This window comes from Schistocerca gregaria, chromosome 2, assembly GCF_023897955.1.
Source record: "Schistocerca gregaria isolate iqSchGreg1 chromosome 2, iqSchGreg1.2, whole genome shotgun sequence".
NCBI lineage: Eukaryota > Metazoa > Arthropoda > Insecta > Orthoptera > Acrididae > Schistocerca > Schistocerca gregaria.
The window spans coordinates 440196971-440220153 of NC_064921.1; the positions used below are offsets into that span (position 1 = coordinate 440196971).

At 38.7% G+C, this 23183-nt stretch overlaps 1 protein-coding gene across 1 annotated transcript in view; it reads left to right on the top strand.

The window, feature by feature from the left end:
* LOC126325353 (serine hydroxymethyltransferase) overlaps positions 1 to 17716 on the top strand; it is a 41904-nt gene extending 24188 nt beyond the window's left edge. The window contains exons 5-9 of the mRNA XM_049995167.1: positions 2708 to 2920; positions 8036 to 8208; positions 9585 to 9759; positions 13004 to 13120; positions 17349 to 17716. Coding sequence (XP_049851124.1) covers positions 2708 to 2920; positions 8036 to 8208; positions 9585 to 9759; positions 13004 to 13120; positions 17349 to 17515 — 845 coding nt within the window. The 3' untranslated portion in view covers positions 17516 to 17716. The remainder of the gene's footprint in view (positions 1 to 2707; positions 2921 to 8035; positions 8209 to 9584; positions 9760 to 13003; positions 13121 to 17348) is intronic.
* Positions 17717 to 23183: the final 5467 nt, after the last annotated feature.

Sequence of the window (23183 nt, forward strand, 5' to 3'; positions counted from 1 at the left end):
CTTTGACAGATGTATAGGTCATGTTCCTTCGCTTTACTTGTTTCTGAGGTGTTTCCTCCTTCATACATTTATCATCTTCTACGGTTATTTTCTCTTCCAGTAGGTTATTTCAGGGCTGTGCAAATAATGTATGCCCGACTGGCCAGTAAAAATCGTGGAATAGTTGTTCACGGAAGTTATTAATAAATAATGCATTGCGTAAGTGGAAATTTGTTGGGTATTCTTCAGGTATGTGACAATGGGTGTATCTGTTCATTCTATCAAATGTTTACTGCAAATTCATTTGTAGAGTCTCATCCCTGATTCTCATTTTGTTTAATCTGTTTTTGTGTTGTACAATTGATATGTTGATAATGCTGTCATTTATTCATACAGGTCTGAAGACGGCATGCAGAAGTGCCTAAACTGGTAGTTACAAAAGAAATAGTTCATGAGGATGGCTGTAGGCATTTTATTTGCTTACAGTAGTAAATGGTTGTGATCCTCAAGACCTCCAGTCAAAAGGATGGACTTAGAAAAAATATTGTACTGTTCACCATTACATAAATCATTTTAAAGTTCACTGGCACTGTAGATGGTACTGGCGCGTCATATGCTACACAGTGCTCTGTGCTTATGACGACGAAGCGAAGCTAGCGTGTGAATTCCTGGAACCCACGTTGGTTGCATTGGTGCACTGTTGCTGCAAATGAATCCATTGTTGCCAGATAGGGACAGGTTACCCTGGGAATCAAATATACAGCCATTCGTAAGACTTGTGGAAATTTTAAGTCATACACTGGACTTTCAATATTAAATTTCGAGTATAAGATACACCTCTATTATGAAGGCAATTTTTCAAAGAAAAAAGTGCATCCTATAGTCCACACAATACGGCAATGTTACATGAGTCTTCTGCTGCAACAGTTCTCTGAGAACCAGCAGGCACACTGTTTTGTGCAGTGGGAGTGACAAGACTGTGGGAGCCAACTACACCAGTACAGCTCTCATTTGTGTATTGGTGGTGAGAGTAGTCCAGCCCACTGGGTATGAAATGCTGACTAGTTTAAATCCAGTTATGGTACGCTGTCAGGTTTCAAAATCTGATTAAATGTGTGTGGAACTCCTCAAAATATTCTGATAATGAGCTGCACTCCTTCCTAACTCTAATTCGATTTTCTATGAAAACATGGAAGTTCATCTGTGATGGGGCTATAAGATATTTCTGCAACATTTACAAGAAACAAAGTTAATTTTCATGTACTCTTTACTAATTGGGAAAGAACACTTTGGATAAAATGTAAGTTGTGCTTGTGAGTAGCAGTGGAGTGCTTACCATGCAAACTATTGGGAGCAGCGATAAGACAATGTAACACACAGTGCGAGAATTCAGGCAGTACACAAGGCAGCTCCGTCACACTTCATAATTATTATTGTGTATTTTCCATTTCATGTTGGGACTTGAAATTTTGCATACACGGAGGTGACAAAAGTCATGGGATGCCTCCTAATATTATGTCGGACCTCCATTTGCCATGCATATTGCAGCAACTTGATGTAGCTTGGACTCGAGAAGTCGTTGGAGGCCCCCTGCAGAAATATTGAGCCAAGCTGCCTCTATAGCCGTCCATAATTTCAAAAGTTCTGCGGGTGCAGAATTTTGTGCACAAACTGCCCTCTGTTATGTCCCGCAAATATTTGATGGGATTCGGGTAGGGCAATCTGGATGGCCAAATAATTCTCTTGAATTGTCCAGATCTGCTTCAGACCAATTGTGGCACAGCGACATTCCATTGTCATATGGGAACATGAAGTCCATGAATGGCTGCAAATGGTCTCCAAGTAGTGGAACCACCACAGCTTCTTGGCATCTGTGTCACACTCGAACCCTACCATCAGCTCTTACCAACTAAAATTGTGACTCGTCTGACCAGGATACGGTTTAACAATTGTCTAGGTTCCAAATGATATAGTCAAGGTGCTGCAGATGGTGTCAAGCTGTTAGCAAAGATGCTCATATTGTCATCTGCTGCCATAGCCCATTAATGTCACATTTCGCCACATTGTCCTAAGGAATATCTTTCTCATACATTCCACATTGATTTCTGTAGTCAATTCATTTAGTGTGCTAGCACTGAAAACTCTAAGCAAACACAACTGCTCTCAGTAGTTTAGTGAAGGCTGTTGGCCACTGCATTGACCTCTGTGAGAGGTAATGCTTCAAATTTGGTATTCTCTGCACACTCTTGGCATAGTAGACCTCAGAATATAGAATACCCAAAAGATTTCGGAACTTGGATGTTCCATACGTCTTGCTCCAACTACCATCTGGCGTTCAAAGTCTGATAATTCCCGTCATGCGGCCATAATCGTGTTGGAAATCCATTCACATGAATCAGCCTACTATAAATGGTAGCACTGCTGATGCTCTGCCTTTTTATACCTTGTGCACATTATGCTACCGCCATCTGTATGTGTGCATATCACTCTATCGTGACTTTTGTCACCTCAGTGTTGTTTTTCTCTCTCTCTCTCTCTCAAAGTAGACTAATGGAAAAAGGAATCAGAAGAGCTTTCCATGTGATGTGTCTGAGCATTCTCTTGTTAGAAACAAACTGCCTCAGAAGAGTTGTATGACTTGCTTTTTCTATGCGAAGTAAAGCCTTTTAATGTAACCTAGTTTACACTATATGAACTTATTACATCAAGAATCGTGCAAAAATTTCAGGTATTAGTTGTTATTCACGCTGTCTGGATTACAAGCGATTCCGACAAATTGCTGATGAAAATGGAGCATACCTTATGGCTGATATGGCTCATGTGTCGGGGTTGGTTGCTGCTGGACTTATACCGAGTCCATTTGAGTACAGTGATATTGTGACAACCACCACTCACAAGACACTGAGGGGTCCTAGAGCTGGCATAATCTTCTTCAGGAAAGGTAAGATGCTAAATTTTCTAATATTAAGGGGAAAATAAGAAACTTGTATATATCGTATTTAAAAATTCTAAATTTTTGAATATTAAGGGAAAAAGAAAAAACTTGTACATTTACTCGAATCTAAGCTGCACTATTTTTCTGGTTTTTGTCATCCACATAACTGCCTGCGGCTTAGAATAGAGTGCAACGTAAACGGAAGTTCTGAAAAATGTTGGTAGGTGCTGCCACAACTAACTTCTGCCATCGAATATATGTAGCACTACACAGGCATGATTTGCAGGCACAAAGATAAATACTGGCACCAAAACCTCTGTGTCAATAAATAAATTTAAAAAAAGTAGAAGAAGAGCTTTTTTCTGTGCCTCGACTTTCGACCACTGCATTTTCATACGTTATCCAATGAAGTAAATAGAAGTTCCACATTGTTAATCTTCAAAAGTAGCAGCCTTTCAAATATTCGTAGAATAAAATTGAATTTCTTTACACAAAAATACTAACAATGCACAAGGCTTCAGGATTGTTGCACGAGTTGATGTTCTGGGGCCCATTAAGATTTCACGTAGCGGCACCTATTGCTTCGTGGAATTTTGTGAAGTGCTTGTTGATGTTAGTGAACCATAATGAAGCGCTTTCATTATAGTGCCAAATTCAAGGTGGGAGTTATTTGTTTTGCAGAACAAAGTTCTAATAGTGCTGCAGGTCTGTGATACGGGATTGATGAGAGCAGTGTCAGGCGATGGCGACTGCAGAGAGACAAATTATTTGTATGTTCAAGTAGCAGGAAAACATTTAGTGGGCCAAATTGTGGCTGATGTCATGTGCTAGAAGTGATTTTAAATGAATTTGCAAAGGAAGAGCGTCAGAAATTCCTATCTGTGAACGCTGAAAGTTTAAAAATTAAAGCATATGAAATTGCTAGAGAGCAAAAAACTAAAATTTTAAGGCCAGTCGCAGGTGGATTGTTCTGTTTATGAAGTGCTGGGGTTTTTCACTATGGAACCGAAATTCAGTTACACAGAAACTGCCAAAAAATTATGAAGAAAAACTTGTGTAATTTCAGCATTTCATAATTAGGCGGCGCACAGAAAAGCAATACCTTCTTGGTCACATAGGAAATGCTGACCAAACTCCCACACATTTTGACATGCTGTCAAATTATACGGTTGAAGCCAAAGGGAAGAAAGACATAAGTGTTCTTACATCAGGGGATGACAAACAGCGGGTGTCCGTCATGCTTACTTGCACAGCAAATGGACATAAATTACCCCCATTCATAGTTTTCAAGCGAAAGACCTTACAAAAATTGGAAGTGTTTCCAAAAAGTGTAACTGTACGAGAAAACGAAAGTGGGTGGTTTTCAGAGGATGTTGTGCTGGAATGGATTAGGCTTTTGGGGAACAGTCGTCCTGGCGCAATGCGTGGTTTACACAGTCTGTTGGTATTAGATGAGTACACACACCATACAACACCTGCAGTAAAACGAAAATTAGAGGAAAGCAAAACGCTCTTGGCAGTAATTCCAGGTAGAATGACTTCAATTCTGCAACCACTTGACGTCTGTTTGAATAAAGCATTTAAGGACAAGCTTAAACGCATGTACACACTGGTTTTCAAAAAGCGACAGACAACTGACACCAACAGGGCGTGTAAAACACGCAGGTTTGTCGCAAGTGTACTAATGGATTTATGATGCATGGAAGTGTGTTCCAAATCAGACTCTGCAACAAGCATTTAAAAAATGTTTGATATTAAGTGCACTACATGGTATGGAGGACGATGCTCTGTATGAAGAAATGAGCAACAAAGAATCAAGTGATATCGATTCAGAATCATGACTGATATTTTAAACATTTTGGATAAGATGTATTACAAACATAATAAATGTTGTGTTAAATTTCAACGTTTAATTTCTAAGTTATTTTCATTCTTATTTTATAAGTGTTGCTACTCTGCATTGCACAGGATAGAAAAGCATGGAGAGCTGCATCAAACCAGTCTATGGACTGAAGACAACAACAACAACAACAACAACAACAACAACAACAACAACAACACACTCTGCATTTGAAGTCATCACTAAAAACCTACCATGAAAATCTGACTGGCAAGACTGTTTGAGATGTATGTCAATATGGCCAACTTTTATGAATAGTGAATCACATGCAGTATTCTCGTCACCATAAGAATAATATGAAAGTAAACATTATGCCGTGTACTCTTTACTGTTTGCTCCTATCTCATTTAAATCCTGTCTGCCTAATAAACTATAAAACTAGACTGAGACAACAGCAAAGGCGGAAGAATATACATATAACGTCATCTTTATATTCGTATTATTCTTATGCTGAATAGTGATACAGTCAGAAATAAAGCACGGCAACCAACTAGATTTTTAAATCTAAGATGATTCTTAATTTCTATGCAGAATGTAATGTACTAAAGAAGCATCTGGAAAGATTTTTAAACAGAGAAAAATTTTCACTAAACTCTCTTTCAGAACATCTTCTATCATATGCAGTCTATTATTTGGTTCTTGTTGATCATTATCAAAGAAATCAGCAGTGTAAGTAACACAAATAGCACTCACTTGCCATTGTTTCGCTAATGAGACAATTCCTCTTTTTTTAAATTGTTTATTGTAAGTGGTAGTAGCACACACAAAAGCAAGCCATGCCGCAAGCGGCGACAGGCCGTAAACACTCATTATCAGAATGTGACAGGCAATGCATGACACAGTACAATAATGCATTTTCAGCTTAGAGTGACACAAACACCTATAACAAAGAGAATGGAACTTATCAGATCAAAGCAAAATAAGCAATTGATTCAAATCAGACAAAGCACTTGAAAAAGGAAGGGTACCCGTATAAATTCGGACGGAGCGCCTGAAGCGTAGCAATGGCTACCTGCTAAAGCTTAACTTCTAAGTTCACAACTCAAACCAAACTACTATAGCTGTATCTTCATCCATTCATCTTAAATTGTGTCTCATGTTGCAATGGACCAACTTTGTTTCGATTTGGAGGTGTGGTCTAAAACTTTTCTCTCCCCTTGAATTTCGAGTCTCATTTTTCAGGTGCAGCTTAGATTAGTGTGGCTTGGATTCAAGTAAATATGGTATCTTATTTTTAACTTTGTTGCAAGGAAACTAACTTTCTGTAGAACTCCTGTATCTACTGTTTCATTGTATTCATAAGTCTGTCATCCACAAGGTGTTCATTTGTTCTTGTAGATAACAGCCCTTCACACTTCTTCCTGATAGGACGTCAAAGGGTAAATACAGAGTTTCCCACTCTGAGCATTACTGTATTTCAGTGGGATAGGAGCAAGGGGGGGGGGGGGGGGGGGGAGAAGAGTACCGACTAGTCTCAATGATCTGTTATAAATTGTTGGAGTACTTAAAGCCAATCCAGTAATCCATTTAAAATATTTGGTACATTGGTACATAGCTTAAAGGAAGATCTGCACATTAGTATCATAACAGTGCTTACTATTGCAGGAATATCTTTTGAATGTTGCAATTTTCAGTTTGTTAGTAGTTCCCTGCACATCCTCTTCTGGATTATATTGCAACAACCTTTGCTCCTTTACGTCACTAATGAGTCACAGACTGTATGAAACACACATGCAGCTACAAGTACATTGTCTCAGCGTTGTGGCTCGACTGGAGTGAGTTGTGCAATTGGGTGATCAACTCTGCTCTTGGCCACAGTTTAGCTTCAGCCATTCATTCAGGTGGACAGTTCATTTATAGTCATGTCTACATAAAAGGCAGTGTCAAAGTTCCAGCATAGCTGGTAAACAAACTGCTGTCACAGGTGGCCCTGCCTCTGGCACGGTAGAATATGCTTATTTAGTTTTTTGTTTCATTACTTCATGGTCCAGTTGCATTAATGTGACCACTGCATCCGTTAGACACCAATGTGCAACAACCACTCGCAGACAGCAGATGGCAGCACAAGCAATGGAGGTTATATAAAGTGTGTAGGAGCAGGGCAAGGACAACAGTGCTGTCTTTGTCATAATGCAGAAACAGAGCAATTTATCTGATGTCAAAAACGGTATGGTCATTGGCTTCCGGGCCAAGGGTGGAATAATTTCCAAAATGGCTAAGTTTTTAAACTGTTCATGTTATGCTGTGATTGGAAGTATACTGTGGATGGCAGAATGGCGCTATCGAAAACCAGCACCAAGGCAACTGTGGTGCATTAGGGGCCATAGATGGCTGGGTGAACAATGGCTATGGTGATGTGTCTGGAACAATAGATGTATAACTGTTCAACAGATGACTGCTCATATGAACCAAAGGGCCACTAACATCTGCTTACTGACCATTCACTGAATGTTGCTGTGTATGGACCACCTCAGTAGGTACCTGTTCATGGCATACGTGCTGACTGCTGTTCGTCAGCAACAAAGGCTAGAATTTGCATGCCAATACTGCAACTCGATGTCCACTGGTCTTTTTAGATGACTCTGTTTTGTGCTCCATCGGACTGGTGGCTGTTGGCACGTACAGTGTGAAATGTCTGGAAGCAAAAACCCTGCAACTACAGGTGGGAGGTTCCATGCTGGAGAGCATTCCCTGGGTGATTGTGTCATTCTGGAATACACAGTGGATCAACACAAGTGTGCAGCTATCTTTGCGGGCCACGTCCACCCCTACATGCAGTTTGTTTTTTCTCAGCATTATGGCATCTACGAGTAGGATAATGCAATGTATCACACAGCTCACAGTGTATATACAAAGTTTGAAGAGAACCACGTTGAATTTATTGTACTCTTCTGGTCACCAAACTCCCATGATTTGAATCCAGTTGAGAATCTATGGCACCACTTCAACTGTGCTGTTCACACCATGGGCCCTCTGCCGAGAAACCAAGCACAGCTGGCCACTGCACTGGAATTAGCATGGCTCCACAAGCCTGTCGGTACATTCCAGAACGTCACTGACTAGCTTTCTGCATATCTCACAGCAGTCTGCATTGCAAAATGGGGTTATTCAAGCTTTCAACAGATGGTTACATTAATGTCACTGGACAGTGTATCAGCACATACTGGATTAACTTTATTTTTCTAAATCAATGCTTCTTTGTTTGCTTTTCTTCTGAAAAGGTATTCGCAGTGTGGGCAAGAATGGTGAAAACATTATGTATGACTTGGAATCGAAAATTAACCAGGCTGTGTTCCCCGGACTCCAAGGCGGGCCACATAATAATGCTATTGCAGGTATTGCAACTGCAATGAAGCAGGCTACCACACCAGAATTCAAGAATTATCAAGAACAGGTAATGTAGTTCATAATGTTGTCGAAAAGTTTTTAACTATCATTAATTGTGTTAGTAGGTCATTCTTCAGGTTTGTAAATGTATTCTGCTGCCATGCTCAGTTATTTCCCACGGTACTTCCATGAAAGTATTATACTGTTTATAGTTTGCTGTTTTGTGTTGCCTATTCTATTTTTATTTAATTCTGGCTACACAAGACTGAAGATGATGATACACACTGTGTCTACTCATGAACAGGACTGAGCAACTTGTGCACACTGTACAATCTGTTCGCATATCTCAAAGGGCCATTGTAATCTTACACTGTGGATCCCATGGTTTCAGGATGGAAGTAGGTCAGTCTTGGTGTGAGCTGATATTGTGTGCAGGTGTCAGATGTGTCTCATTGCTCTAGAGAGTAATTTGAGAGCAAAGGTAACAGCTAACCTTACCGTCAACATTTCAGTGAAGAGAGTAACCCATGAACGCACTATCCCCATCTCCTGAACACCTTCCTCCAGAAGGCTGGAATCTATATAACAAAATGGCATGTGGTTTCTACTGACATGAACCAACCGGTTGAAATTTAATGTGTATCATAAGAGGCAGCCTCCTTGTTCACTGGATGACTCAGGAGGGCCGTCATTGAAGACTGGGATAGGCTCGGGAGGCAGTGTCTCTACCATCTTGTGGACAGTGTGCCATTGAAGATACAAGGATGTTACAATGCACATGTTCATATTCTTGGCAGGCTGTTTGCAGGGAGGTTGAAGCATTGATTCCCAAGCCTGCCTGTTGTGTGGGTGTGCGTGTGTGTGCACATTTTGGATCAGAAAGACTATACATTCTCCATGAATCGCAGAACTAAAATTGTACAAAAATATATATATATTTGTGTGAAATGATCATACTTAGTTCCAGTATGCATTATTAGTTATTCTAATTACACATAATATTAAATGATGTCTGTTGTAACTGCATATGAGTTAATTACTGAAGTAAATCAAATTCTAAAAAATTGTATTATTATTGCCGTTTTTGTCAGGGGAAGGTTACCGAAATAGGGGCAGATCACTTTTGCCTTGGCATAGGAGGGATTCACCTAGTCACTAGAATATGTATATTACCTCTCTCTTTTAAAATTTTTAATAAAAAGTGTTCCTAACTTTCCATTTGGAAATGACAGCAAAAACTCTGATCCTAAAATTTTCTACTTACCATGCTTTCTCAAACTAGAACATGACACAATTATTTGGTTATAGTTGTTTCTGAACGGTAGAATATTTTATATGGCTGCCATTTTGCTGTAATTCTTTATGCCCAAAACTTGAATTTAATGGAAGCTGCCATCATGGTAGACAATACTCGTGAAATTCAAGGCAGGATATCTGTTCCAGGTTATAAAAAATGCAAAAAGACTAAGTGATCGCTTAAAGTCAGCTGGCTACAAGATAACAACTGATGGAACTGACGTTCACTTAGTCTTGGTAGATCTTCGTTCAGCTGGGCTGACAGGAAGCAAGGCAGAACACATTCTTGAGGAAATATCTATCGCATGCAATAAAAATACAGGTGAGTGGTTACATCTTGTTCTTGTCAGAATTTGCCCTTTCTTAGCAAACAGTCTGGTTTCCTGGTAAAAGAAAAACAAATCTTCAAATTTAGAATGTTAATAGGCTATATTTACAGTAGCCCCCTGTTGAGAACACCTTTATTATTGATTCTATTTTCTCTCAAACCAGACAGCATTGATGAATACTGCAGCAGTCATTCTCCATGTGAACTGATGAGAATACAGATTTCCATTTCTTTCCCAGTCAGCTGCTGGCTTGTACTGAAATACCAGAAATGTTTGATGTTGCTGATCAGTGCGGTAAACGATTTTGCCTACAGTAAAACAGCGAAAATAATAAGTTTTTGAAAAAGCAATGTATTGGGTTTACAAAAAAATCCACCCACCAAGCATTGCCAGGAGAGAACATACGTAAAGGTTAAGTAAATGTGCAGTTGTCTTTCATTCTAGACAAAGTACAATTTTTTTGGGCTGAGACAGACAGGTAGCACGCGGTGACAGCCCTCAACCCTTGTGACTGGCCTTTGGTTTGGAATGTCTATTGCTAAACTGTAGGCTGGGCATCTTAGAGTAAAGCTCCCAAATGTCTATGGTATTGGGTTCAGCAGCCCAATCAGGCGTGAAGACTCAAGCAGTCTGTATGTCTGTCTGGTGCTATTGGAGCCTGTGATTTTTCTCAAGAGAGTAGAATTGATAACAAGTGCTTGTCAGATGTCAAAAATGGAAACTTAGGTGTGATACTGTGAAGGAGCAGTTGTGCCGAAAGGGTTCATTAAATAAATTTGTAAATCGAACTAAAAGTGTTTCTGTGACTGTACAATGTGATGTGAAAGAATTTAATGTTACTGCAGCTTCATCAGTCGATAATACTGAAGAATCATATGCTTCGTGCAAACTAGAACCGCTGGGTGATAAAACAGTTCCACTTACAGAAATAGTGTGCAATAGTGTCACTACGGAAGAAACTGGAGCAAGCCGACATCACAAAGAACTGAGTTAATGGTTCCGTATGGCTGTGCCCGCATTGCCTCCAGCTAATAATATGGGGCAGCCCCCTTGTATCAGTTTGACTGATGCATCTAGTGGGTTTCAATTTATCTGTGGTGTGAAGGATGGAGAGAGGCTTCAGGACAGCATAAAATAATTTATATCACCTGAGGATGCACCTAAATTGATGTGAAACAGATTGTGTATTTAATAAAAAAAACTTTCTATAACCGGAATGATGTTTTCTGCCTACTTATAAAGAAAAGAAAAAAACACTGTGTATTGCTTTGGTTGCAAGTCTCCAACCATGAACTGCCCCACAACCATATTACTGAAATGTGCAAGTGGAAAGAGCTTCCACAGAGAGTTAAAAATTCAAAATTAATTCAAGACCAAACTGAATAGGAAGAAAAGAGGTGGAGATCAGTTTTGTTAATTTTTTTTCCATAGTAGATTTTCTTGTCAAAATAAATCTTCCATTAAGAGGCAATTATGAAATTTTTAGACATCTAGGTAATAGAAACTTTCTAGGGTGAGTAGAATTAATGGTGAAGTTCGATCCCATATTGAATTATCATATTAATTGTGTGATTAAACCTGCAAGAGCATTTGTTACTTAAGTAAGGGCAAACAAAATGAAATCGTTACAGAGACTATCTATAATGAAGAATACCATAATCAAAAATATATGGTTTTCAATAATGGACTATACATGAGATTAGTGTGGTTTTAAGAGTGGTAGGTGTGTAACTTTCTTTTTTATGTGCGTGAGAGACATTACCAGAACATGTCTTACACAGCTGTGGCTTAAAATACTACATTACTTTGGTACCACTTGGTGTTTGTCAGGGACAATCTTACGACAATGGAAGCAACACGGAGGGCAGAGAGAATGGTACTCAAGCTCGTATCATTGAAGCAAATTCCTTTACACCTACCTTGAGTATGAGTGCCAGGAACTTCAATATCAGTGATTAAAATTGGAGTAAAATAATATAGAAAAATTTGCAGATTTTTTTGTTATATACCTGCAGAAGGCACTGCCTGTCTTCCAAGTAGTTTCACTCACCTTCTAATCTGGTAGGCATACTTTCAACATCATTTATACAAAAATAGCCCTCGACAACCAACGACGATTCAACTTACATTAATGTATTGAAAAGCTTTTCAATGAATGCTGCAGCTACCATTAGAGTTCATTGGTGCATCAGTATAGTAAATAGTTCAGAATTGGAATTAGCCAGGTAAAGGGATCACCAGGTCTATTCTCAGCACCTCTACGACTGTGTGTTAGTGGAAGATACTGAACCAATCTGTATTTTGCAGATGCGGACTACAATGTGTGATTCTCCTTTAGTACAGATAGAGTTTAAGAGCATAATTACCCAAGTTTGACAGTAGGTCTCACTATATATGAAAATAATTCTAAAATGATGTATAAACAACACATCAAGAAGATAGTAGTACATATTAACGATGAGGTCATAGCACTGACTGAACAGATTTTGTATTTTCGGCTGTTGAAGAGCAGGAAGAGAGATACTTATAGGAATAAAACTGGTGTGGCATATTTTTGACTAACCAAGTAATGTTCAAGGCATAGCTTTTGATGTGTCTCAAAAGGAAAACAGCAGCACTGTAAGAAAAATGAAGTGGATGGGTGGGTTATGTTGGTTGATGGTAGAAGGATGTTCTTTGCTGAATGCCAGTAGATAAGGAAAGGCAGAGGTGACAACAGGAAAGGATGTAGGGGCAAGAGGGTTGCATATACATGAAGACTGTAACACACGGAGAAGTTGAGGCAACCATCATCTGGCAGTGGATGTAGGATGCTTCATGTTGATGTATCTTATGAATGAAGGCAGTGTTTTGAAGTATAAAATGTTGCTGTAGTATGCAAGTCCTGTGACCACAAGCAAGCTGTCACAATTTTAAACACACTGGACTCTTATTCAAAAAGACTGAGTCCCATTTCCCTTTCAGGCTTACTGAGTAAAGTGTTTTGTAGTCATTTAAATCATTTTAAAATAACTGTTGGGGTAGTTCCCATGAAAAGTAGAAAGCTGATTTCCTGCCCAATTCCTCTCCTGGCTTGTGCTCTGCTGATAATTACATTCTCATAAATGGGGTATAAAACCCCCAATCTTGCTTCTTATCCTTCTAATTTAGGTCTGTGTTAAATTTCATTTAAGTTATTAAGGTGAAGATCCCTTACTCTATCTAAATCTTTGCAGCTCTAAATCTGTTTTGTCACAGTTCCAGGTGACAAAAGTGCCTTCAACCCAAGTGGCATTCGTCTTGGCACTCCTGCTCTTACCACCAGAGGCCTAGTGGAGAGTGATATTGACAAAGTGGTGGAGTTTATAGACAGAGGTATGTTTCCATTGCAAGCTGACATTTTTATGTGAGAAATGTCAAACTATTTTATAAACTTAAACAAATATTTGCAGTTTATGGTAAGTGTTAACTCTGATCAGAAGTTGTCTGAAGTTAGCCACAGAGTTCAGAAGTATGTGCAAATGTATAACCCGAAATGTTCTAGTTGGTAGAATAAGTCGTCCTAGCTACATGACACACTTTTACACATGGTAAGTGTGTGCAAGGAGTCAAAACATTACTACCAGCTGTGTATTTGTCCACCCTTGGAAGACAACGCAGCAGTGATTCTGCACGTCATGGATTTGACAAGTCCTTGGTGTGTTTTCAGAGATATGTGGTACACAATGTCTACAAGGAGGTCACATAAGTGCTATAAATTATGTGTCGGTCGTTTTTGGGTGCGGAGCTGGTGCCCAGTGACATCCCAGATGTATTATATCAAGCCCAGATAAAGTGAATTTGGTGGCCAAGATGTCAATGGGAGTTCACTGTCGTGGTCCTCAAACCACCAAAACACAATTCTGCCCTTCTAACATGGGCAGTTATCCTGCTGTAAGATGTCCACCATAAGGGAAGACATCAAGATGAACAGCTGTCATGGTTCCTTCTGTTACTAGCATAGGCCCCTTGCAAGTCCATATAAATATTCCCCATAGCGTAACACTGCCCCCCCTCCCCCCCCTCCCCCATTGTCCTGGATGTGTGGTGTGGTGCATGTTAAAGCAACCATTTGTCTTGGTAATGGCATATCTGGATGCAACCATTGATCTGATGTAACAATAAATCAGATTTGCCACAGATTGCTACCCATCCTGCTGTACTGAGTGTGCAAGCCTCTGACCTTGACATTCTGTGATGAGTTGTGGATATCCAACACATTGTCACATACTCATTCCTTCAGCTACTTATCACAGATGTTCACAACAGCAGCACACGAACAACTGACACTTCCCTGTTTCTGAGAAGATCACTCCCTTGTGCTGGTCCATAACAATCTGTCAAACATGTACGTGGCCTGAATATTTTCATTTTGTTGCTACAGAACAGTTGACATGCTCACACCCAGATGTTTTCAGTTTTGTCAATCAGTTGCTAATAGTTAGTTAATGCTTTTCAGGGATATGTAACTTTTTGTCTCTGATTACGAAAATAGTATTCAAAATATGCACAAAGATGTATGAAAATCCATGTGAAACTCTTGCTCTCCTGCATATTTGGAGTATTTAATGGGGGTATTGGTTCTTAAAGTAGCTTACAGAATTGGTCTACATAGCAAGAGTTCATTGCTGAAAGATATTCCATCGGTGCACCAGCATTAGTTGTTCTCATTCAGTTTGATGTATTCCCTGTTCATGTTAGTAATGAATTGATATGAGGTTTAAACTTATCACTCCCCTTACTATGGCCTAGCCGCGGCAGTCACATTAATTGGCTATCAAGGTTTCTAATAGCACTCAAATAGGTTGTTCAGTTCATGAGAATAAAGTACAAAATATAATGTCATTAACACTGCTAGAAAATAACTGAATATTCTGTACTTACCACAACTTTGTTTTACTATTGTTAAATCTGTGCAACAGCTAAGTCTCTCTCTCTCTCTCTCTCTCTCTCTCTCTCTCTCTCTCTCTCTCTCCCCCCCCCCGTGTGTGTGTGTGTGTGTGTGTGTGTGTGTGTGTCAGCTATAGTTTCTGAGATGCTGAACATGGGGGATTAAGTTAATCCTCTTAAAATATATATTCTCAGAAGACTCTATAGTTCTAATTTGCCACCAGGAGAGTCTCTTTTTAACTCTGTATCTTGAGAGTCTAGGATCATACCTCATACAATTTCTTTATTGTTTAATAAAATGTAGTTCAATTTGGTATACATGAACAGTCTGCAAACTACTTACTAGGGGCTTCATTCCATTCTATTTACATATGGAGTGGGAATAATAATGCTTAAATTCATCTGTGTGCACTGTAATTACTCTAGTCTTGTCTTTGAGGTACCTACAGGAGTGATAGGGAAGGAGCTATAGTACCTTCCTAGATTCCTCACTCGCTGTTGTTTCTTGAAACTTTGCAAGTAGGCTTTCACGGGGTAGTTTCGTTTGTTCAGTTAAATTCCTTCACCATCTCCATGTTAGTTGCCTGTGGGTAAACAAATGTGACCACTGATGCCACCCTTTTTTGTGTACATTCAGTATCTCCTGATTCTAGTGCACTGCCAATGAGTCAAAGTGTGACACCTGCTTTACCTATGACTGAACCTATGTGGTCATTTAATTTCATATCTCTAAAAAATTTGATACCAGATATTCGTAAGAGTCAAATGATTGCAGTTGTGACTCACTGATATTGAAGTTGCTTCAATTTGTGAAGGGCACAATTTTATGTTTCTAAGCATTTAAAGTAAGTTACTAAGCTTTCCACCACTCTGAAATTTTATTGGGGTCTTACTTGATATTTGTGCAGCAAGAGTCCCCATACACTTTCCATGGAGCATGCTGGATGTTAGTTCTATGTCCAACCGTAACTCCTTAAGAAATATTCAGCCCAGTCACAAATTTATTTTGATACCCATTTGCAGTGGCAAAACACACACAACTGGTGCCTGGGGCATGGCACTTTATCCCCCCTCCTGTTTGGCTCCTGGGGTGTGACACTATACTTTTTCCCCCTCGTTTTGGCACCTGGGGTATGACACTACATTTTATTGGCACCACTGCCCCCCCCCCCCCCCCCATCCTCCTCCTCCTCAAGAAACATGTACTGTAATATAATATATAGAATTTATTCCCATTATTATGTATTTTCTGGAAAATATTGTTTGTCTTGGAGATTATTTGGCACCTCTATGCAAGTGACGCCCAGGCCATGATAGAACCCCATACTCCCCTCCCCCCCCCCCCCCTGTTACACCACTGTCTCTATGATTATACTTTCATTAATAACCATTAGTAACAATTAATATGGTATGGAATCACTTTTTAGGAATCAGGAAATACTGCATCAGTCTGACTGCCACGATCCATGTTGTTCAGGACTTCATGAGAAAACTGCAAAGTAGGTTTCCAGTAGTTTTGGAATCTATGCTGGATAGCATAGAGGAGGTAACTCTGTTCGAAGTACCTCTTCATGGTATATTACAGTTAAGGGGGGGATACCTCAGCTGCAAATTCCATATAATATTTTATAGGACCTGAGAATACTGCAGTCTAAGGTTTAGCAAAAATTCTAGTGCAAAGTCTGACAATATCATCAGCCATCTTCCACTGTCCATAATAGCGAAGAGAGTTACAAATGACATAGATGAAAACAAATTTTTGGATTAGAAAAACTGTTTACGGCATACTCAATTGTCAGAAGACTCAATTGCATCTTGGTACTTCGTTTAATTTCAGTGATTCTAACTGTTTCTCTGTACTGCTGACACTAATATCTATACTACCCATTTTTGGAGTGGCACAAGAATTAAACTGGGACAGTATTCCTGGAATTTTCTTTGTGAAGGAAAATTTTAAAACATGTTCAGCAATCATCATTTGCTATCCTCCATTTCAGTTCTTGTGTCTTCTGAGTGTGTATGGTCCCTAACTCTGGTGCCACTGAGCAAAATTCCTTTGGGTTTCAGTTCTAGCTAAGTTCATTTTCTATATTTATTTGGGGGGAATGTGCTGGGAACAAATAAGTTGTTCCTATTGGCAAATTCTGCCATTTCTGGTATCATATACAAAGTTTTTACATGAATTATTATCTTTTAGTCGGATGTGATTTCATTTGTGACTTTCTACGACTCTTTGTAGATATTTTGTGCATCCTTATCAAAATAAGAGCACGTAGGTGCACAGACTGTATATCTTTTGAAAATAAAGTCTTGCTATTTATTCTGTCTGAGATTCCTTCAGTATCGGTAATATTATTTTAAATTTCTTGTCTACAATAATGCCTACACATTAATTTCCTCCCTGTTCTGTTCATTTGTAGCAAACACCTTGCTGTAACTCTTTCTGGTCTTTATTTTTTCTCCACACTTCAGTTTACTCTGTTCTACTCCATTTAATCTTACCTGTCCCTCCATCTCCACCAAAGTATCTTGTATAACGAAAATCTGTGCACCTTATTATCTGTAAGTAAAAAGTAATACCTGAATAGTTGAATTTTTAATGTTTGTGTTACTGTGTGTAATCGTCTCGACCACCAAATATATTTGTAGTGTCATTGTAATTTTTCAACAACAGGACTGAAGCTTGCAAAAGACATAACCACCATATCTGGGCCAAAGATGGTAGACTTCAAGCGAGTTTTGGCGACAGATACCAACATTGTGCCTAAGGTGAAGGCACTACGAGAAGAAGTGGAAACCTTCGCCAGAAAATTTTCTCTGCCTGGTTACCCAGATTATTGAGCTAGTCTAAAATTTATTCATGTAAGAATGATGCCATAATGTATTCTGAAAAATGTGGAATTTACTAAAAACAAATTGCATGTGCCATTTATTTGTAATTAGTTATCAACTGTCTGTTTCAGTTAAGATAAAGGACGTTTGTTAGGTATTTATTACAATTACTTCTTCAAAATTTGTTAAAATAGAAGCCAATTTTTTTTTTTTTTTAAAAGTCACATTTAGTTATGAGACATGCTAACCTGGTCAGTTACTATGCTCTCTAGCATTCAGAAACAAAACACTAAATTACTGGCATAATACGGATTTTCTCTGAGAAATTACAATAAGTAGAAGTATCTGCTCCCTCATGCCCTGTTTGACATCTATGTTGTGTCTATTTATTAACACGTGATATGCCATGTCAAGAGTCAAGAATTCTAAATTCAGTACTTTCAACATTCTTCATCAAATTTTAAAGTATAGCAGCAGATATAATAAAAGATTTAGTGGTAATTTTTACAGTTGCCATTAATCATGTAAGCATTGAACACAGTGAATTTCCCACTTGCTTATGGTACTGATGCTACAGCGGTATGAACCAACTGTAGCCGAAAACTGTCTCAGTTTTATGCAGAGAGGATGTAACTAACTAACAGACTCTACAACAAAAATCAAAGGCTTTAGTTTAAGCCATCCAAAGCCTTGACATCTTCAGAGAGCTCAAAGTAGATTGCTTAGGAATGACGTATATATAACTGAAATGACTGAATTGCTCATTAATTGATAAAATGTGGCCGTAAAGGAAGTCTCTTATTAGTTAAAGGCTGAACAAAAAAAGTAAGATCTTTTTCCACCTGTATAACAGTTTTGGTATGCTTTTGTGTTTGTGATACTGACTCTTTAGAAATGATACTACCTAATAGATTGTAATAGTGTTGTAATATTTTGTGATTATAATTACACTTTTTATTAAAGATAACATTTTTGCATAGACTGCAAAAAATTATTTCTGTCCTCTTCAGCTCCAGAAGTAGAAACGAAACAAAACTACTGAAAAAGGGTCAATTGTATACACAACTCCCCTTATTTGTTATTTGTAGGACATAAAGTGACAACTACTCAAAATATGATAAACTTTTTTATCTGTTTTGCTTTGCTAAAATTAAATGGGGACAACATATCAGATAATATGCCAGGGATTAGGCGGCAGGGAACGATAAGCGGTAACTGCAAATGTATTATTTATTCTCTCTTTTGCCCTCAACCTGGGGGGGGGGGGGGGGGGGGGCGACGGCTGCTGCTGCGGCAGCAGCAGCAGACATTTGAGATGTCTACCCGCACAAGTATCAAAGAACGACGACAAAGCCAAATGAGCAGACTGTACAGTCTTCTACCATATATTTGTCTGTGGACAAAAAAAAAAAAAATATGTAAATTGCAAACATGATGTAAAGATAACATGTAAGCAATTTGCAAAATGTGATAACGGAAATATTGGCAACACAAGCACCACAGGTATTTGCTGGAAATTGGAGTGGGTATGTCCAGCCAATTTCAGCGACACTGCTGGTGCAGTGGTTGAATTTTCTACTGTTGACTTGGCTAAAAATGATCTCTTTCAGAGGGTCTGACCATTTATAGGCTATTTTTTCTGGCCCAGTTCCTGAGGTGGTGAATGGAGGTATGAGCAAGTTTCTTAAGTATTGATTACTGGCAGGTTTTTGAGGGAATTCTGAATGACTACCATGTGTTAAAACCCCCCGCCAACCAAAAGATATTTTGATGGTGGGGGGACTACGCCAAGAATGATAGCACTGAAGAGATTAACTAAAAGAACATGTACAGTATTGCAGAATGTTTTGTTCATATTGAAATATCACAAGAGGTGCTTTTGTCTCGCTATTCCATATTGAAAGTGCTTTGTGGTGTACAGAAGGAAACCTTTGGTTTAGAAGAGTTTTAAAGTGGGCCTTTGTTTCTGCAAACTACAGAACAACTTGATATTTTTCATCATTACATGCCATTGACAAAAGTAAAAGAATTAAAAAGTGACAGGAAAAATTCTTAGGATGGACTGATGACTGGACCTTGAAGATTTGTTGTCGGACACTTACCCGATGAACGATAGTGTAAAAATGTTTGTGGGTCAATTGAAAGTTTGAGACAGCTACATTTATACTTGTGTAAACACACTGTTGTTACCAGAATATGTTGGTTGGTTGAGTCATTCATTAACACATCATGAAGGAGAACCTTCAGTGGTATGGAACAAGTCAAGTTATACATTAACATGCAGAAGCAGCTACTGCAGACTATTTAGGCTGTATAAGACCCAGGAGATCCGGGAATTTTTCATTGTTTTAGTTTTCAGTTAACTTTTTGTGATTTTTACTGGTAGGAACTAATACTGTGAAAAGGGTATTACTGTATCCCACTTCTGCAGAATAATACTGCAACAACAAAACATGAACGAGAGAAAAAAAGAAAGTAAAACTTATGTTGCAAAGGAAATATGCCGTATTAATAAAACACAGTGCCCATACATGAGTCTGCCAACAGCAAAGTGTGTCTAAGGCTTTAGGAAGTCTATGCAATGCTTCCTAACAACAAATTGTCTCTGATGAGCATGACGTGACAGCTGCTTGCATTAGATTCGTTTGAGCAGTTGCGGGTGGGCTCTTGTGAATGCGCAGTTGAGTCGCGTATGAGTAGAACATGTATTGTCGTCTCCTTACGTGCATGCCACTTTAGTGCTGATCTGTTCACAGTGATAATTATTGGAACTACTTGATTACCTTATACACGTATATGTACATTAGAAGAAAAACAGCTCTTTGGGGAGGGAGGGGGGAGGGGGGCTAACTACTCCTCCCCCTTGTATTATTCCACTGCTATTTTTATCAAAAACTTGAAATTAATGATTATTTAGAACAAGTTCCAGTCCTGGCCAGTGCACTGAGGCTGCATTTCTCCAATTCACATCAGGTAGTGATCACTCGTGGTGTGAGAAACATACAAAATACATTCTGAATACCAGGCACTTGCAACCATATCATTGTAGCCCACTTGTGGTGTGACTTTCTATGAAATTGTCTAAAAGTGTAGAGAACATTTGAGATTCATTAAGATGGCTGTGCTGGTGAATATTAATGCTTTGTTCCAAGACTGGAAATCAGTCACCACCTTAACCTCCTAAGAGGGCTAGAATTGTTTTCAAATTGACTAACCATAGAAAAGAAAACACTCTAAATGCTATTTTTGTATTTTAGTGTACCATTACTTTGTTATGCAACTACTTTAATTTTATGTACCAAGATGGGTCAAAACTCCCTCAGCTGCTCAGTAGTTTTACTCGACCATGTCTTTAGGGTTCACATACCACTTAATATACTAATAATATAGCACACACATTCTGGTAATGAAAACTGACAACAACCAGGAGAGCGGTATGCTTACAACATGACCCTTCACATCTGCATCCAGTGAAACCTACTGGCTGAGGACTATATATGTTGATTTGTCGTTTAGTATTGTTTGACATTCCAAAGCCTGATTGGAAGGAGGAGGGAAGGATTCTGCACAGATCTGAGCATGATTCTAAAGGCTATGGAACAGTGAGGGAAGACTACGACAGGGAGTTACTCATCAACCCTGATACCCCAGTAGAGAAAATGATTTATAATATAAAGGAACTGTTCCAACAAGCACTTCATATGAAGGAAACACAAGGTACTCGAAGTTACAACCCCTATGTTTAAACAGCAAAGGAAGGAGGTTGCAACATGCTGGGTAACGAGGCATACAGGGATAAAGGAAAATGAGCACACTGATGTAACAGACAAGGAACTGCAGTTGCAGTGCCGAACAGTGTTCCGTTTCTTACACGCTGTAATCTTGCTTTAGAGTCGGGTCTGGTCATTGTAAGTTGGAGGGAGCATGATTGGGGTTGAGAGACAAGCTACTGAATGTGAAATCAATCATCTGACCGTGGTATTTCTTGTTAACCCCTTCAGACCTGATTTTTTTTCTGGAGGAAGGAAATGTTTTTTAAATACTGTAATGGACTTGGATGATTTTTTAAATATTTTAGAAACAACATTTATAAAAATATATGCTACCATTCTCGAAAAAAAATTTGTACACACTTGTGTACACTGGGTCTCTATCAACACTGAAATAATAGCAGATAAAACTAATTTATTTAAACATTACACATGAATTTGAAATCATTTACACACAAAACACATGCAAAATTCACCATAGTTTTAATTAAAATTTAAATGAGTCTGGAATTATGTTCATTATGTGGTTCTAATTGACATGAAATGAACGGAAACAGGTTTTTTTTTTCTTTGACAAACAAAGATGTACATTACATTTCTCACATTTTATTCATGAACGTCCCTTGCATCCCGGAACTTGGCACTTGGTAGGCAGTGCACCAATTTCATGAAGAGGCAAGTGTTGTGTTCCATCAAACTGAATCTCTTCAGAAGGCCTAGTTTCTCTTCGTCGTCTTTGAACAGGTGTATCTGGAGGTGTGGCAGATTGTCAGCCTCGTTTTCTAGTCGAGGTATCTAGACATCTGTTACGGATGGCAGTATATATAGGCCGAACTTTATAGAACTTGTCTTCATTGTCTGCTGGTGTAGCCATGCTGTTAACAAGATGTAAATTTGTTCTGAGTTGGAAGAATCTATTTCTTGGCATACTGTCCAAGAATAATTGTATTTTCAATGTTGTGACCCAATACATTCGGACTCAAGGAAACTTTAGAGTTCCCATAATTATATGAAGCCCAAACAAGATTTGGAGTTCTGCTGGTGTAGTTTGCTTGAAATTGCTAATTGTTCCACTCTGCAAGGCATATAGGTTTGTCATATCAGCCATAGTACTGAACAGATCATTGGTAATGTACTTGGTCAAATAAGTTCAAGGAGAAAGTATTTCCTGTTCTTCAATACATTGTTCCCATTCGTAATATGAATCCAGTATATAGAGAGAGGACGATGACGCCACTTGAAGTCCTTTTTTCTGACAAAATGTATTTTACATCACTGACCTCATTGTTGGTAAGTGGATCACTGTCTTGAATATCACTATCGTTGTTATCAGTGTCACTGTACACACCACATTCATTATTTGCAGTTGACTCACCATTGGTTTCTCCCCTGTTTATTTCATCAGCCCCCACTCTCACTTCCTCCTCTCTCGAAGTACAGTAGGATTCTACATCAGGAACTGATTCTTCATCTGATGATAAATCGAAATCTGACACCTCTCCATTCAGCATCATTTCTAAAATGGCATCTTCATCTCGCTCAATGTTGAAATACTGTTTCTTTGACATGATGAACAGAACTGAAATATTCCCAAATAATAATATCAGTAGTGGTATTTCCCTAAAATAATAATTTACAGTAGACATCGTCATCAGCTGGAGCTTCAATGCTATGTCTATTTTCCTAATTGTTGCTCACACCAATACCTAGTAATACAACATACTTCATATGTTTTGAATAAATCCCAATGAAAACTCATACAATCGTCAGGATAAAAGGAACTGTTCCAACAAGCACTTCATATGAAGGAAACACAAGGTACTCAAAGTTACGTAAAACATTGTTATTGAGACCTCAAGGCTACAATTGTGCACACAGAAAAACATCGCTTCTTTTTGTTGACTAAA